The sequence below is a fragment of the Lethenteron reissneri genome, unplaced genomic scaffold (assembly GCF_015708825.2).
Source record: "Lethenteron reissneri isolate LAM-NWPU_2019-01 unplaced genomic scaffold, ASM1570882v1 scaffold_1577, whole genome shotgun sequence".
In the NCBI taxonomy this organism is placed as follows: Eukaryota; Metazoa; Chordata; class Hyperoartia; order Petromyzontiformes; family Petromyzontidae; genus Lethenteron; species Lethenteron reissneri.
Window position 1 is genome coordinate 15001 of NW_026891308.1, and position 13389 is coordinate 28389.

Consider the following 13389-nt stretch of genomic DNA (forward strand, 5'->3'; position numbering starts at 1 on the left):
ATACATCATCAGCCGGCCGCTCTGGAATTGGGGGTGGATCCCCCAGGGTAGATGGAACATAACGTTTGAGCTGGGACGGGTGCACTATCCACTGCCGGCGACCAAACCGAATCCGGACGCATTGCGGCCGGCGGACCTCCACAACCTCCACGGGGCCCTGCCAAGGGCGATGCAATTTGGCCGATGTGCCAACGGGGACCTGGGGACAATGCAGCCACGCTTTTTGACCCGCTACCCACGGGAGGCCAGCTGCCTGGTGTTTGGGCAGCCGCTCAATAGCCGCCTGCTGGCTTGCGGAATTCTCGGCAGCGGCCTGTCGCGCCTCGCGCAGCCGGTCAAGCGCGACCTTCAAAGGGGTCGGCACCGCCGACCCCTTCTTGGAGGAGCCAACGTCCATCTGGACGTGCACCGGGGGCTCCGGTTCCCTACCGTACATCAAATAAAAAGGCGAGGCATAAAAAGGCGAGGCTTGAGGGGCCAACCGATACGCCGCCAAGACCCCCGGGACGAACAGGTCCCAGTCTGACTGGGACGTGTTCACCTGGTGGCACAGCATGGATGTAAGGGTGCGGTTCAAGCGCTCTACCATCCCGTCTGACTGGGGGTGGTAGGGCAAGGTGCGGATTTTCTTGGTGCCAAGGAGGTCACACACCTCCTTGAGCAACCTAGACGAGAAATTCCGCCCCTGGTCAGTCAACAATTGTTCCGGTGCGCCCTTGTCAAACACGTACCCCTGGACGAAGGCCTCGGTGATAGAAGAGGCCGACTGATCGACCAAAGGCCATGCCATGGGCCAACGTGTGAGGTACTCAACGCCCACCAAGAGGTATTTGTGGCCCCGTTGGGATGCAGGGAATGGCCCCAAAATGTCGAGCGCCACGAGCTCATTAACGCGAGAAACCCGGATGGACTGCAGCGAGGCCCGGTCCCGGACAACTGAGGCCTTCCTCCGCGCGCAGTCGTGGCAACCCTTCAAAATCAGTGCCACGTCACCCTCAACACCCGGCCAGTAATAGTCCCGCTTAAGGGTCAATAAGGTCTTGTGGTAGCCAAGGTGCATAAGCTTCTCGTGAATGGCTCGGGTTAATTTACCACGCAGGCTAGTGGGCACAACCACACAATAGTGTTCCAATTGGGCATCCCAATGCATGAGGAGTCCGTCATGCACGGCGATCGCCGGGGCAGCCGACGAAGCTGAGCTCCGGGCCTTATGCCCAACACGGCGCCGTAGCTTCAGCAGAGAGGAATCCTCCATCTGCAAGCTGGACCATACCTCCCGGGAAAGTCCAAGGCCGAAATCCGCGGGCGCCGCCGCACCTGGAGGGGTGGCCGCCTCGGCCGACGCGACCAACTGGGCCGTGGCGTCCCCTGGGGCCTTGCAATGGCTAGAGCCCAGGGCGCAAGCACACCCGCCGCCTGCCGGCAATCGGGATAAATCGTCCGCATTTCCATGCTGTGTCCTCTTCCTGTGGATTACATCAAAGGGGTAATCCTGGAACACTTCGAGCCAGCGAAACAGCTGACCCGAGGGCTGACTAATCATCAGCGAATATTGCAGGGCCGCGTGGTCGGTTCAGACCGTAAACAGCCTACCGTACAAATATGGTCTATACAACTGAACAAAATAAACTTTGGCCAAAAGCTCCCTCCGGGTCACACAATATCGCTGTTCCGTCGAGGACAGAACGCGACTGCCATAGGCTACCACCCTCTCAACCCCGTCGACCACCTGGGCCAGGACAGCCCCAATTCCCGTGTCGCTAGCATCGGTATCGAGCAGGTAGGGTTTCGAAAAATCCGGGTACCCCAAGGGCGGCGCATCCGCCAAGGCCGTGCGAAGCGCCGCAAAAGCCGCCTCCTCCTCCGCGCCCCAGTGAAACCTTTGGCCTTTGGCGGAAAGGGCATGCAGTGGCTTCGCAATTGTCGCAATATCGCGGACAAACCGGCGATAGTACGATGCGAAGCCAACGAAGCTACGCACCTCCGCGACAGATGTGGGAGTCGGCCACGTCCGGACTCAAGCCGTTTTATCCGGGTCCGTGGCGACACCTGACGTGCTAACAATGTGTCCCAAATACCTCACCGATGGTTGTAGCAAGTGGCATTTCTGGGGTTTGAATTTCAAGCCAGCAGCACGCACTTTGACGAACACCGCCTCAAGGCATTGCAAGTGCTCGCCAAACGTACGGCCAAAAACAATAACGTCATCCAAGTAGATTAGACAAGACTCCCACTGCAGCCCCACCAAGACCATCTCCATGAGACGCTGGAAGGTGGCCGGGGCCGAATGGAGACCCATAGGAAGCCGATTGAACTCTAACAACCCCTGCGGTGTGCGGAACACTGTTTTGGGTCTAGAGGCCTCATCCAGTGGCAATTGCCAGAAGCCGGAGAGCAAATCTAAAGTCGAAAAGAACCGCGCGCCCGAGAGGGCGTCCAGGGAATCATCCATGCGAGGCAATGGATATGCATCAGCCACCGAGATCTTGTTCAATCTACGAAAATCGACGCAGAACCGGAGACTCCCGTCCCGTTTCTTGACTAGCACAATGGGGGCACCCCAAGGACTAGTAGATGGGGAGATGATGTCCGCCGCCAACATTTCCTCGACAGCCGAGCGGACATGATCTTTTTCCGCTGGGCTAAAGCGGTGGGAATTAAGTCGAATAGGGGCCGCGTCGCCCGTGTCTATGTGGTGGTCCAAAAGAGTAGTGCGACCCAGATCAAACTTACTTTGGCTGAACACATCGGTGAACCGCTCAATGAGGTCGCGGAGTTGCCGACGTTCCCCGGAGGACAACGAGGCATTCTCGTCGCACAACGTGGCGATCCATGATGCGTCGGGGTCCCCCGTGCGCATCACGCCCGCCACGACCCCTCCATCCGGGGCAGCGCTCTCGGGTGGAGGAGCCAGGGTCGCGTGTGCCAGGACGGCGCCGGCCGGGACTACGACCGGCAAGGGTCCCGAATTTAGGACCTGCAAAAAAAGGTCCTGGCCCCCCGACACGGCTGTCAAGGCACCCACCAACGCCTTCGTCCTTGAAAAGTAGCTTGACGGGGACAGGAGGATACCCGTCTCCGTGGAGCCCATTTCGAGCGGTTTGCGCAACCTAAGGGGTATCAGGATTTGTGACGCCGGTGGTACGGTCACCGGCGCTTTATTCAAGGCCCGTACACCGGCAACCAAGGGAGACAGGACGGTAGGCAATTGTAGGAATTGCAGCCGCCTCCCTGATGGCATTTCCACACAGCCCTGATCAATGAGAATCCGGATGGGCATCCTAGACAAAAAGTCGGTCCCCAAGAGGCATGGCACTGCCAAGGTCCTGGAGACCAAAATAGGCCCGGCCAACTCAATCTCGTCAACCCGAACCGACGCTACAACGTGGCCCAAGATGCCCAAACTGCCGCTGTTCGCGGCGACACAATCCCCGCGAACCGGCCTTAACGGACCCACGCTGCGGGGTAGCAGCCCAAAAATGGCTTCAGAAATAATGGTGGCCGACGCCCCCGTATCCACCAGGAGGCGAACGTGCACCCCTTGCACATATCCTGCCACCGCTGAGGAGCCGGCAGCTGCCGCCACCATCCTATGCGCAAGCGCATCCCAGTGGCGGGTCTGTCTGGGCCATTGAGGGGGTGATGACGATGGTGCACCCGACCCTTCGAGAACAACCCCATGACGATGGGCCCTAGCCCCGCTAGATGCATGAGGTGAAGGGAGCGGCCGCGCAGATGATGCGTCGCGACTCGCCTGGGGCCCCGGACCCGATGCCAAGGAGGGTCTGGGAGAAGGTGGAGTCCCTTTTCCAAAGGCCCGGCAGCCCCGCTCAACAGCGGAAGCAGGCCACCGTGTCCACCTCCTGCGGACGGGAAGGTCCCGGCCGCCCCCGCTGCTCCGGACGGCGACCACCCGCCCCCCTTCCTCGATGATCGGGCATCGCCAGGGCCGCGAGGGTGTCCACCCCCTGAAAGGTGGCGCCCCCGTCCGGCGCCGGGACCCCCGCACACGCCGCCATCTGAGGCCGTTGGCGGAGGGAGAGGTGCGCCTGAATGTTTTCGGCGACCGCCAAGGATGTGATCTGCCGATCATTGTTGATCGACAGAGCAATTCCTAGCTCCCTTGCCAGGTCAAGCAGCTTCCCCAAGGCCATAGAATCAAGTGCCCTGCCGTACAGGTCAGGGTATGCAGCCTGCGCCAGGGCCAGGAGCGAGCAGCGGAAGGCCAGCGGTAGTTCCCCCTCCTCCCGCCGCCGCAATGAAAACTTTAGCTGCGCGGTGGACGGCGGCTCAAAAACGTTGGCCATTTGGATATAGGCCGCCGGGAGTGTAGCCCGATTGGCCGGATGGATGGACTTGAAGGCCTGCAGAGCCCTTTCGTCCAAGCAGGTCGGAAGTGCCGGCAAGGCCTCCTCCATGGACCAGCCGACCGACATGTATGCCGCGTCGAACCGGTCCTGGAAGGCCGACCAGTCGCCCCCTTGCGCGACAAACGGCGTAATGTCGGGTAACCGGCGCTGCCATTGGCCGCGCGGCGCCGCGAGGTATGGAAGCCAAGCGGCACCTGGCGGGCCACCCGGCGGACGCGACGTGGTGCGGCGGTGGCAGCATTGCGGCTCCCGCAGGCCACGCCGAAGACGCGGAAAGGTGCGGTGGTGCTGCGGCCCCCATGGGCCACGCCGTAGACGCAGCGAGGTGTGAAGGCGCCTGCGCTTTCGCGACCCACCTGTCAGCGGTGGCGTACGAAGCCACAGCGTCAGTCCCGCGACGCGGCGAGGCACCACGGCGTTGCGGCCTCCCCGGGCCACGCCGAAGACGCGGCAGTATAATACGGAGCCGCGGCGGCATCCATGACAAGGGACGCAGGCACGGCGAGGTGCAGAGCCGCGGCATCGCCGGTGGCCGGCTCCGTGAGCGCGGCAACAGGTGGAGCCGCGGCAGCACCCGCGGCCCATTCCGGCGGCACGGCGATGTACGGGGCAGCGGCAGCTGCCGCTGCCCACCCCGGCGGCCCGGCGAGGACGGCACGCGCGTACTTACCCGGGGTCCCCCCGGCGGGCGCAGCTTGATGTGGAGCCGCGTCGTCGCCGGCGGCTGGTCCCGCAGGAGCGGCGTGCCGAGAAACCCCGGCCGCGTCGGTGGAGAGACGCGGCGTCGCGGTCGCCATGGCAGCCATGGCGCCGACTTGCGGCGTCGCAGCAACAATGTCCGCCGGCCGCCGCGTCGCAGCCGTAGCAGCGGCCGCATACGGCTCCCGAGCCAACATGGCCGCCGCGGATTGCGTCGCAGCCAACATGGCGGCCATTTCCGGTGGAGCGGTCGCTGGGATAACGGCGGCGGTTTCAACGATGGCGGTTGACGGTTGCTCCCGTCCCGAGTGCGGGCCGGTTGGCCGCGTCCGCGCCTCCACCTCGGCCAACCTGACGGTCAGCTGCCCCACCGCCTGCAGGAGCTGCTGCAGCAGAGTTGCGGGGATGCTCTCAGTCTCTGGCGGCGGCGGTGAGCTGGCACTCCCCGCAGCCGACTCCTCCCGCTCCGGCCCGCTCGTCTCCATGGGGACCGTCACCGGGGTCCCGGGCTCTGGGGTCACTGCTGGAGCCTCCTCTCCGCCTTCGGCACCCTCCAAGTGATGTGCCGGTGGGTTCTTACGCCGTGCGCCCGCTTTAGACATTGTGGCGACTGTGTAAACTACTGACACCAGTTGTTGTGGAGTTCCGACGGACGTACTCGGAGACGGAGGTGAGTTAGGGGCTTCCGCCAGGGTTTATTAACACGTATCACTATCCCAGGTTCCCTCTTACCCCTTCTACTATCCCCGTTCCTCCAGTGACCCCGCTTACGTCACGGGGTCTCCCTTAAATACCCTAGGAGGGGTGATGTCACGTGCAGTGCGTGCGACCCCACGTCCCGTGATGTCACCGCACCGGACAGCGCACGCTACGCCACCACTCTCCTCTACTCCTCTACACGAGTAAGGAATCAAAACCCGTTTGCGACCTCTGCTCCACGCGCCCCCTGCACGGACGACGGAGGCGCAGGGACAGACCCTCGATCGTGAAATCGATCCGCAATCTTGTCGCACGGCCGGCTCCGTGTCGCCTTCTCACGATCCCGCGATCCCAAGCAGGTGACAGTCCGCGGCGAAATGAACCCCCAGCAAAGTTATCTACTTAACGACGAGAGGAAATTCACACGGAATGTCCTTTTCAACGAAGTCTTCCAGATGTAAAACGATATAAGCTTTTAATGAAGAAATACAATTCAAAACACAACACAATTCAAAGACGTTTCATTTTAAAACTTCAAAACGGAGCATCGGGTGCTTGCGTGAATGCAAAATAATAATTCGTGTTGTAGAGAATGTATCTCTACGTGCAACTTTAAAGTGGTATGCCTTGTAACTGATGAATGATCTCGCCTGAGTGATCTGTACAGGTTACTTCCAGACACACACACTTTGTCCAAACATCACTTAATCACTCTAGATTTGAACACTTCATGTTTGACCCTCATTGACAAAATGTTACATGTACACGCACAATCAGACAAGTTTTCATTCTTAATTATTGACAGGCATATTAACAAAATTGAATTACTGCAGCGAAACATACTGCATCAGGTAACATCGTATTAACAAGAAGCTATTTTAACACATACTATTGTGTCATTCAAAACGAGTAGTCCATTGCATGCTGGCGTCTGGGTCAAAACGTAGCAAATTCTAAACATTACCTACAAATAATAGATCACGAGGTTTCGATCGCAACGCAAGCAATCGCCATCAGCTGGGACCACGTCAATAACTGCTGAAGTTGGCGTCTACCTCAGTTGGTGATGATGGTGGTGGTGATGATGGTGGTGGTGGTGATGATGGTGGTGAAAGTGATGGTGGTGGTGATGATGGTGGTGGTGGTGAAAGTGATGGTGAAAGTGGTGATGGTGGTGGTAATGATGGTGGTGATGGTGGTGATGATGGTGGTGGTGATGGTGGTGGTGATGATGGTGGTGGTGGTGAAAGTGATGGTGAAAGTGGTGATGGTGGTGGTAATGATGGTGGTGATGGTGGTGATGGTGAAAGTGGTGATGGTGGTGGTTGTCACACCTGATGACGATCGCTTGTGTTGCGATCGAAACGCCGTGATCTATAATTTTTCGACCCACGTGACGTCACCGAAAGAACTAAAGGGTGTGGATTCCTGCAGTCACGAAAGCTTCAAGTCAAGATCACCGACAAACGACACAGCTGAGATTACACATCAATCATCGCCCCCCACTGACAGGGTCTTGTCCACACGCAGGCCGGTGCAGGGCCTCCACCTTGTGCCACACAGGGGCAGCTGCCACTTGGGGATGCTCTTCGAGTGTTTCAGACAAGCACCATGTAACAGCAATTATGATGAGAACATCGTGAATGCTTGGGGGCTGATTGGCTCTCGCTGCTGGTGAGAGATTGACCCAACCCACAGGTCCACAAAGACTGGCCACTCGTCTTCTTGGTTCTTTCGGTAAAGTCACGTAGAAGGGAAATAATAAAAATTAAACATAATAAAACAATTCTCACGACGTTTCGGTCACAACGCAAGCAGCCGTCCTCAGGTGAAAACCAGGTCTGTCGAGGCGACAGCATCTGAATGAAACAGCACACGCGCTTGGAGCATATATATAAGCTGGGTTGGAAGGGGGGAAAGGGCGCCTTGACAAAAGAATTTGCATATCAAGAGGCATTTAGCATATTTATGGGAAATGCAGGAATGTGATTAGTACTACTTATGCCCGTGCATTATGCAGGATTAGCAGCATCAAAGGGAGGTGATAGGAGTAGCATTAATAAAGGGAAGGAGTGTTGATAGTATGTAGCTGCAGTAACTGGCCACTCGCCCTTACCCTGCAGGTTGCACCTAGGAATTGGGTGTTCAACTTCACGTTATTGTCATTAAAGGCCAGTGACAAAGGTGCATCTACTGGAGCGACATCGTCTCTGGCTTACACATCTACCGGGTCTCCATTTGACTTTGTATCGTCTCAAAGTCCACCCACACCTCCACAAGCTGCTGGGAGTTGCCTCGCTCTGCCTCCATGAATGTGAAGGTCACATTCTGGACTTGAATCTTCATCTTCAAATCTCACCTTCACTTCTTCACATTTCACCTCTTCACATTTCACCTCTTCACATTTCACCTTGATACCTTTAAAAGTGTCTAAGCTGGGATTTCTTCTGTTTGTTTCACGAGGGATGGGCTCATTGCAGCACTTTGACTTTCACAAGCTGATTTTAGACTCCGCTCCTTGTGGATCTTCTGATGCTTGTGTACTTGAAGATTGGAAGAATCTGAAAACGCCTTCCCGCCCAGAGTGCACTTGAAGGGTTTCTCTCCCGTGTGTGTTCTCTGGTGTCTTTTAAGAGCAGATGGCCATGCAAATGCCTCGTCACACACAGTGCACTTTAAGGGTTTCTCTCCTGTGTGTGTTCTCTGGTGTGCTTGAAGATTTGGTGACTGTGCAAACGCCTTCTCGCACAGAGTACACTTGAAGGGTTTCTTTCCCGTGTGTGTTCTCTGGTGTGTTACAAGAGCAGATGAATCTGAAAATACCTTCCCACACACACTGCACTTGAAGGGTTTCTCTCCCGTGTGTGTTCTCTGGTGTCTTTTAAGAGCAAATAGCCGTGATAATGCCTTCCCACACACACTGCACTCGAAGGGTTTCTCTCCCGTGTGTGTTCTCTGGTGTGTTACGAGATGATGCAAAAAAGAAAACGCCTTCCCGCACAGAGTACACTTGAAAGGTTTCTCTCCTGTGTGTGTTCTCTGGTGTCTTTTAAGATAATATGACCGTGAAAATGCCTTCACACACACACTACACTTGAAGGGTTTCTCTCCTGTGTGTGTTCTCTGGTGGATCTGAAGAACAGATGGCCATGCAAATGCCTTCCCACACACAGTGCACTTGAAGGGTTTCTCTCCCGTGTGTGTTCTCTGGCGCTGTGTCAAATTTCCAGTGCGTTCCGTGCTGTATCCACGCTGGTCGCATTGTTGACTTGCCGTACCGAGCTGCGCTGAGTGTCTTTGCTCCATCAGACCAATTCTGCAGAGGAAGCGTCAGAGGAAGCGTCAGCTACAGACAGAAAAAAGAATATGCACACCACCTACACGTCAGTATCGAGGCACAGATGAATGCAAAAACACAGTCACACGTGACTTACACGTCTATACTTATTCATATATTCATGATGTCGTGAAAAAGTTTCCCAAATTCATCACACAGGCTGTTATTGCACACAATGAGAGGGCAAATGGTCATAAATATGCCTGGAAGCCCTCGTATCTCCGTGGTGAGATGTTAACTACCTCACCTGGTATACAGGAAGTAGTGGGTTCGATCCAGACCCTGACGCCTGCTGCTGTATATTTGGAGTTTGCGTGTCTCTCTCTCTGTGGTGAGATGTTAACTACCTCACCTGGTATACAGGAAGTCGTGGGTTCGATCCCGACCCTGACGCCTGCTGCTGCTGTATATTTGGAGTTTGCGTGTCTCTCTCTCTCTCTCTCCGTGGTGAGATGTTAACTACCTCACCTGGTATACAGGAAGTCGTGGGTTCGATCCCGACCCTGACGCTTACTGCTGCTGCTGTATATTTGGAGTTTGCGTGTCTCTCTCTCCGTGGTGAGATGTTAACTACCTCGCCTGGTATACAGGAAGTCGTGGGTTCGATCCCGACCCTGACGCCTGCTGCTGCTGCTGTATATTTGGAGTTTGCGTGTCTCTCTCTCCGTGGTCGCGTGGATTTTCCTCCGAATCTCCCGGGTTTCCCCTCCACATTTAGAGTCAACATCAGTACGTGATTAGCGTCTTTGACCGATACCCATTTCCACACGTATTCTTGGTTCTTTCGGTAAAGTTACGTAGATAGACAATAACAACAGATAACATAAAATAAATGCCACTTGTGTTGTGATAGAAACGTCGTGGTTTTATTTACAATTTTGTTTACTTTTATTCATTTTATTATCTGTTATTTTTTATAAATTTTCTATCTCCGTGACTTCACCGAAAGAACCAAGAATATGAATTGCTGCAGTTACGAAAGTTTTAAGTCAAAACATTGACACACGCGTTGACAAAACCCCCCATACCTTGTTGTTGTTGTGGGCAGGTAGCTTCTGTAAACTAGAGCGGTACAGCAGCTCAAGCGGGCTTGGGCTGGTAAAAAAACTAAAAAAAACTAAAAAAAACTGCGTTAGTATCTACAATAAACCAAAGTGACAAAGTAGCGAGCCGCGTGAAGACAAATTAAACTTAAGGGAGGGAATTAAAGCAAACGCGACCAGGCGAGGGCAGGAGGCAAGGCCCCGCGTGTCTAGGCCCCGCGTTGTAAAGTTCCAACTTGGACATCGATTCACAAGCTGCTGCTGCTCTAGTGACATCCCTACGAGAGAGAGAGCGAGGCTCTAGCTTGGTAAACAACAACCACCACAACAACAACCACAACAACCACAACGATGAGAATTTCTCACCTCGGATTGCAGTTCACGCGCGGACCTCCAACTTCCTGTTAGCTCGTGACGTCACGCGGCTGCAGATGACATGACGTCACTTCTGGAGTACAAGACCCTCCCCTCCCACAATGAGAGGCGACCCTAACTGAATAAATTAATAAATTATGTTGATGTTTGCGATCATCAACATTATCAATAAACATCATTTACACCATCATATACAACAATATCATCAGCATCATCATCAGCATCAACAACAACATCATCAGCAACATCATCACCACCCCTAGCATCAGCAGAAATATCAACATCATCATCAGCAACAGCAACAACAACAACATCAGCAGCATCAACAACAACAACAACATCATCAGCATCAACAACAACAACATCAGCAACACCGTCACCATCTAGAACAGAGGGGAGGGAAGACTGCGGCCTAGTCGGCCTCGGGCCATCCCGAGTTTTCCTAGCGGACCCGCCGCGCCCGGAGCGCCTCCCCCGGCAGGAGTCGGGATCGAATAACGGGTCCGCCGGGCGTGGTGAACACACATACACACAGTGTACACACACACACACAGTGCACACACACAGTGCACACAGTGTACACACACACATAGTGCACACACACACACACAGTGCACACACACAGTGTACACACACACACACAGTGCACACACACAGTGTACGCACACAGAGTGTACACACACACACAGTGTACACACACACAAAGTGTACACACACACATTGTACACACACACAGTGTACACACACACAGACAAACACACACAGACACACAGTGTGTACACACACAGTTTACACACAAACACACAGTGTACACACACACAGACACACACACAGAGTGTACACACACACAGTGCACACACAGACACACATACACAGTGTACTCACACACACACAGTGTACACACACACAGTGTACTCACAGACACACAGTGTACACACACACAGTGTACACACACACAGTGGACACACACACACAGTGTACACACACACACAGTGTACACACACAGAGTGTACACACACACAGTGCACACACAGACACATACACAGTGTACACACAGACACACAGTGTACAGACACACATACACAGTGTACACACAAATACACAGTGTACACACAGACACACAGTGGACACACACACACAGACACACACAGTGTACACACACAGTGTACACACACACACAGTGTACACACAGTGTACACACACAGTACACACACACACTGTATACACACACACACACAGACACACACACAGACACACACAGTGTGTACACACACAGACACACAGTGTACACACACACAGACACACACACAGAGTGTACACACACAAACACAGTGCACACACAGACACACATACACAGTGTACACACAGACACACAGTGTACACACACACAGACACACACACACAGACACACACAGTGTACAAACAGACACACACAGTGTACACACACACAGACACACAGACACACACAGTGTACACACAGACACTCCAACACACAACCGGTTAGTGCTGCTCCAGTGACAGATTGGCACGGTATGTCACGTGATAAACCTTGCGAATCGGCTGTCGGCTGATGGCCGGTTTAACGACACGCATACATTCAAACTTTATTTGGAGTTGGAGTTTGTGTCTCTCTCTCATCATCACGGTGGCTAGGAGATGTTAACTACCTCGCCTGGTATGCAGGAGGTCGTGGGTTTGATCCCGATACTGAAGATGCTTGCTGTATATTTGGAGTTTGTGTGTCTCTCTCTCATCATCACGGTGGCTAGGAGATGTTAACTCCCTCGCCTGGTATACAGGAGGTCATGGGTTTGATCTCGATCCTGAAGATTCTTGCTGTATATTTGGAGTTTGTGTGTCTCTCTCATCATCATCACGGTGGCTAGGAGATGTTAACTACCTCGCCTGGTATGCAGGAGGTCGTGGGTTCGATCCCGGCCCTGGCGACGCCAACTGCTGTATATTTGGAGTCTGCGTGTCTCTCTCTCTCTCATCATCATCAGTGAGTGGGTGAGGTGAGTGGGTGGGTGAGTGTGTGAGCGAGTGGGTGTGCGGGTGAGTGGGTGGGTGAGTGTGTGAGCGAGTGGGTGTGCGGGTGAGTGGGTGGGTGAGTGTGTGAGGTGAGTGTGTGAGCGAGTGGGTGTGCGGGTGAGTGGGTGGGTGAGTGTGTGAGGTTAGTGTGTGAGAGAGTGAGTGTGTGAGCGAGTGGGTGTGCGGGTGAGTGTGCGGGTGAGTGGGTGGGTGAGTGTGTGAGCGAGTGGGTGTGCGGGTGAGTGGGTGGGTGAGTGTGTGAGCGAGTGGGTGTGCGGGTGAGTGGGTGGGTGTGCGGGTGATGTGAGTGGGTGGGTGAGTGTGTGAGCGAGTGGGTGTGCGGGTGAGTGGGTGGGTGTGTGAGCGAGTGGGTGTGCGGGCGAGTGGGTGGGTGAGTGTGTGAGGTGAGTGTGTGAGCGAGTGGGTGTGCGGGTGAGTGGGTGGGTGAGTGTGTGAGCGAGTGGGTGTGTGAGGTGCGTGGATGGGTCAGTGAGTGGATGAGTGAGGAGGGGTACCAGGTCGTCTACTGGGGGTGAGGGGTCATTATACAGGGCGGTTCAAAGGTCAAGACACAGTTTCTTGGGTTTTTATTTTATTGTGATTTTCCGAGTTTACAAAGGTAGCTCTCTCTCCATCCGTCTCTCCACTCTCTCTTCCTCTCTCCACTGCTGGGCCTGTAGGCTTGGCCCGAGCGAGTTCCCGCCTTTTCACGAGTTGATTCCGCCCCCCGCCGTGGCTTTGTCGGCACGAGGCTTCTGCGCCGGTGAGTGTCAAGGGCTCCAACGGGCCCCAAACCGCTGCCCCCGTCGTCACCGCCGCCGTGGACAAAGCGCCG

The 13389-nt window shown here is 55.0% G+C and overlaps 1 protein-coding gene across 1 annotated transcript in view; it reads right to left on the reverse strand.

Annotated features, from left to right (window-relative positions):
* Positions 1 to 3091, reverse strand: part of LOC133362680 (cadherin-2-like) — a gene marked incomplete at its 3' end in the record, with an annotated part of 17883 nt that extends 14792 nt beyond the window's left edge. The window contains 3 exon segments of the mRNA XM_061581603.1: positions 236 to 397; positions 1274 to 1416; positions 2734 to 3091. Coding sequence (XP_061437587.1) covers positions 236 to 397; positions 1274 to 1416; positions 2734 to 3091 — 663 coding nt within the window.
* Between the last annotated feature and the right edge of the window lie 10298 nt (positions 3092 to 13389).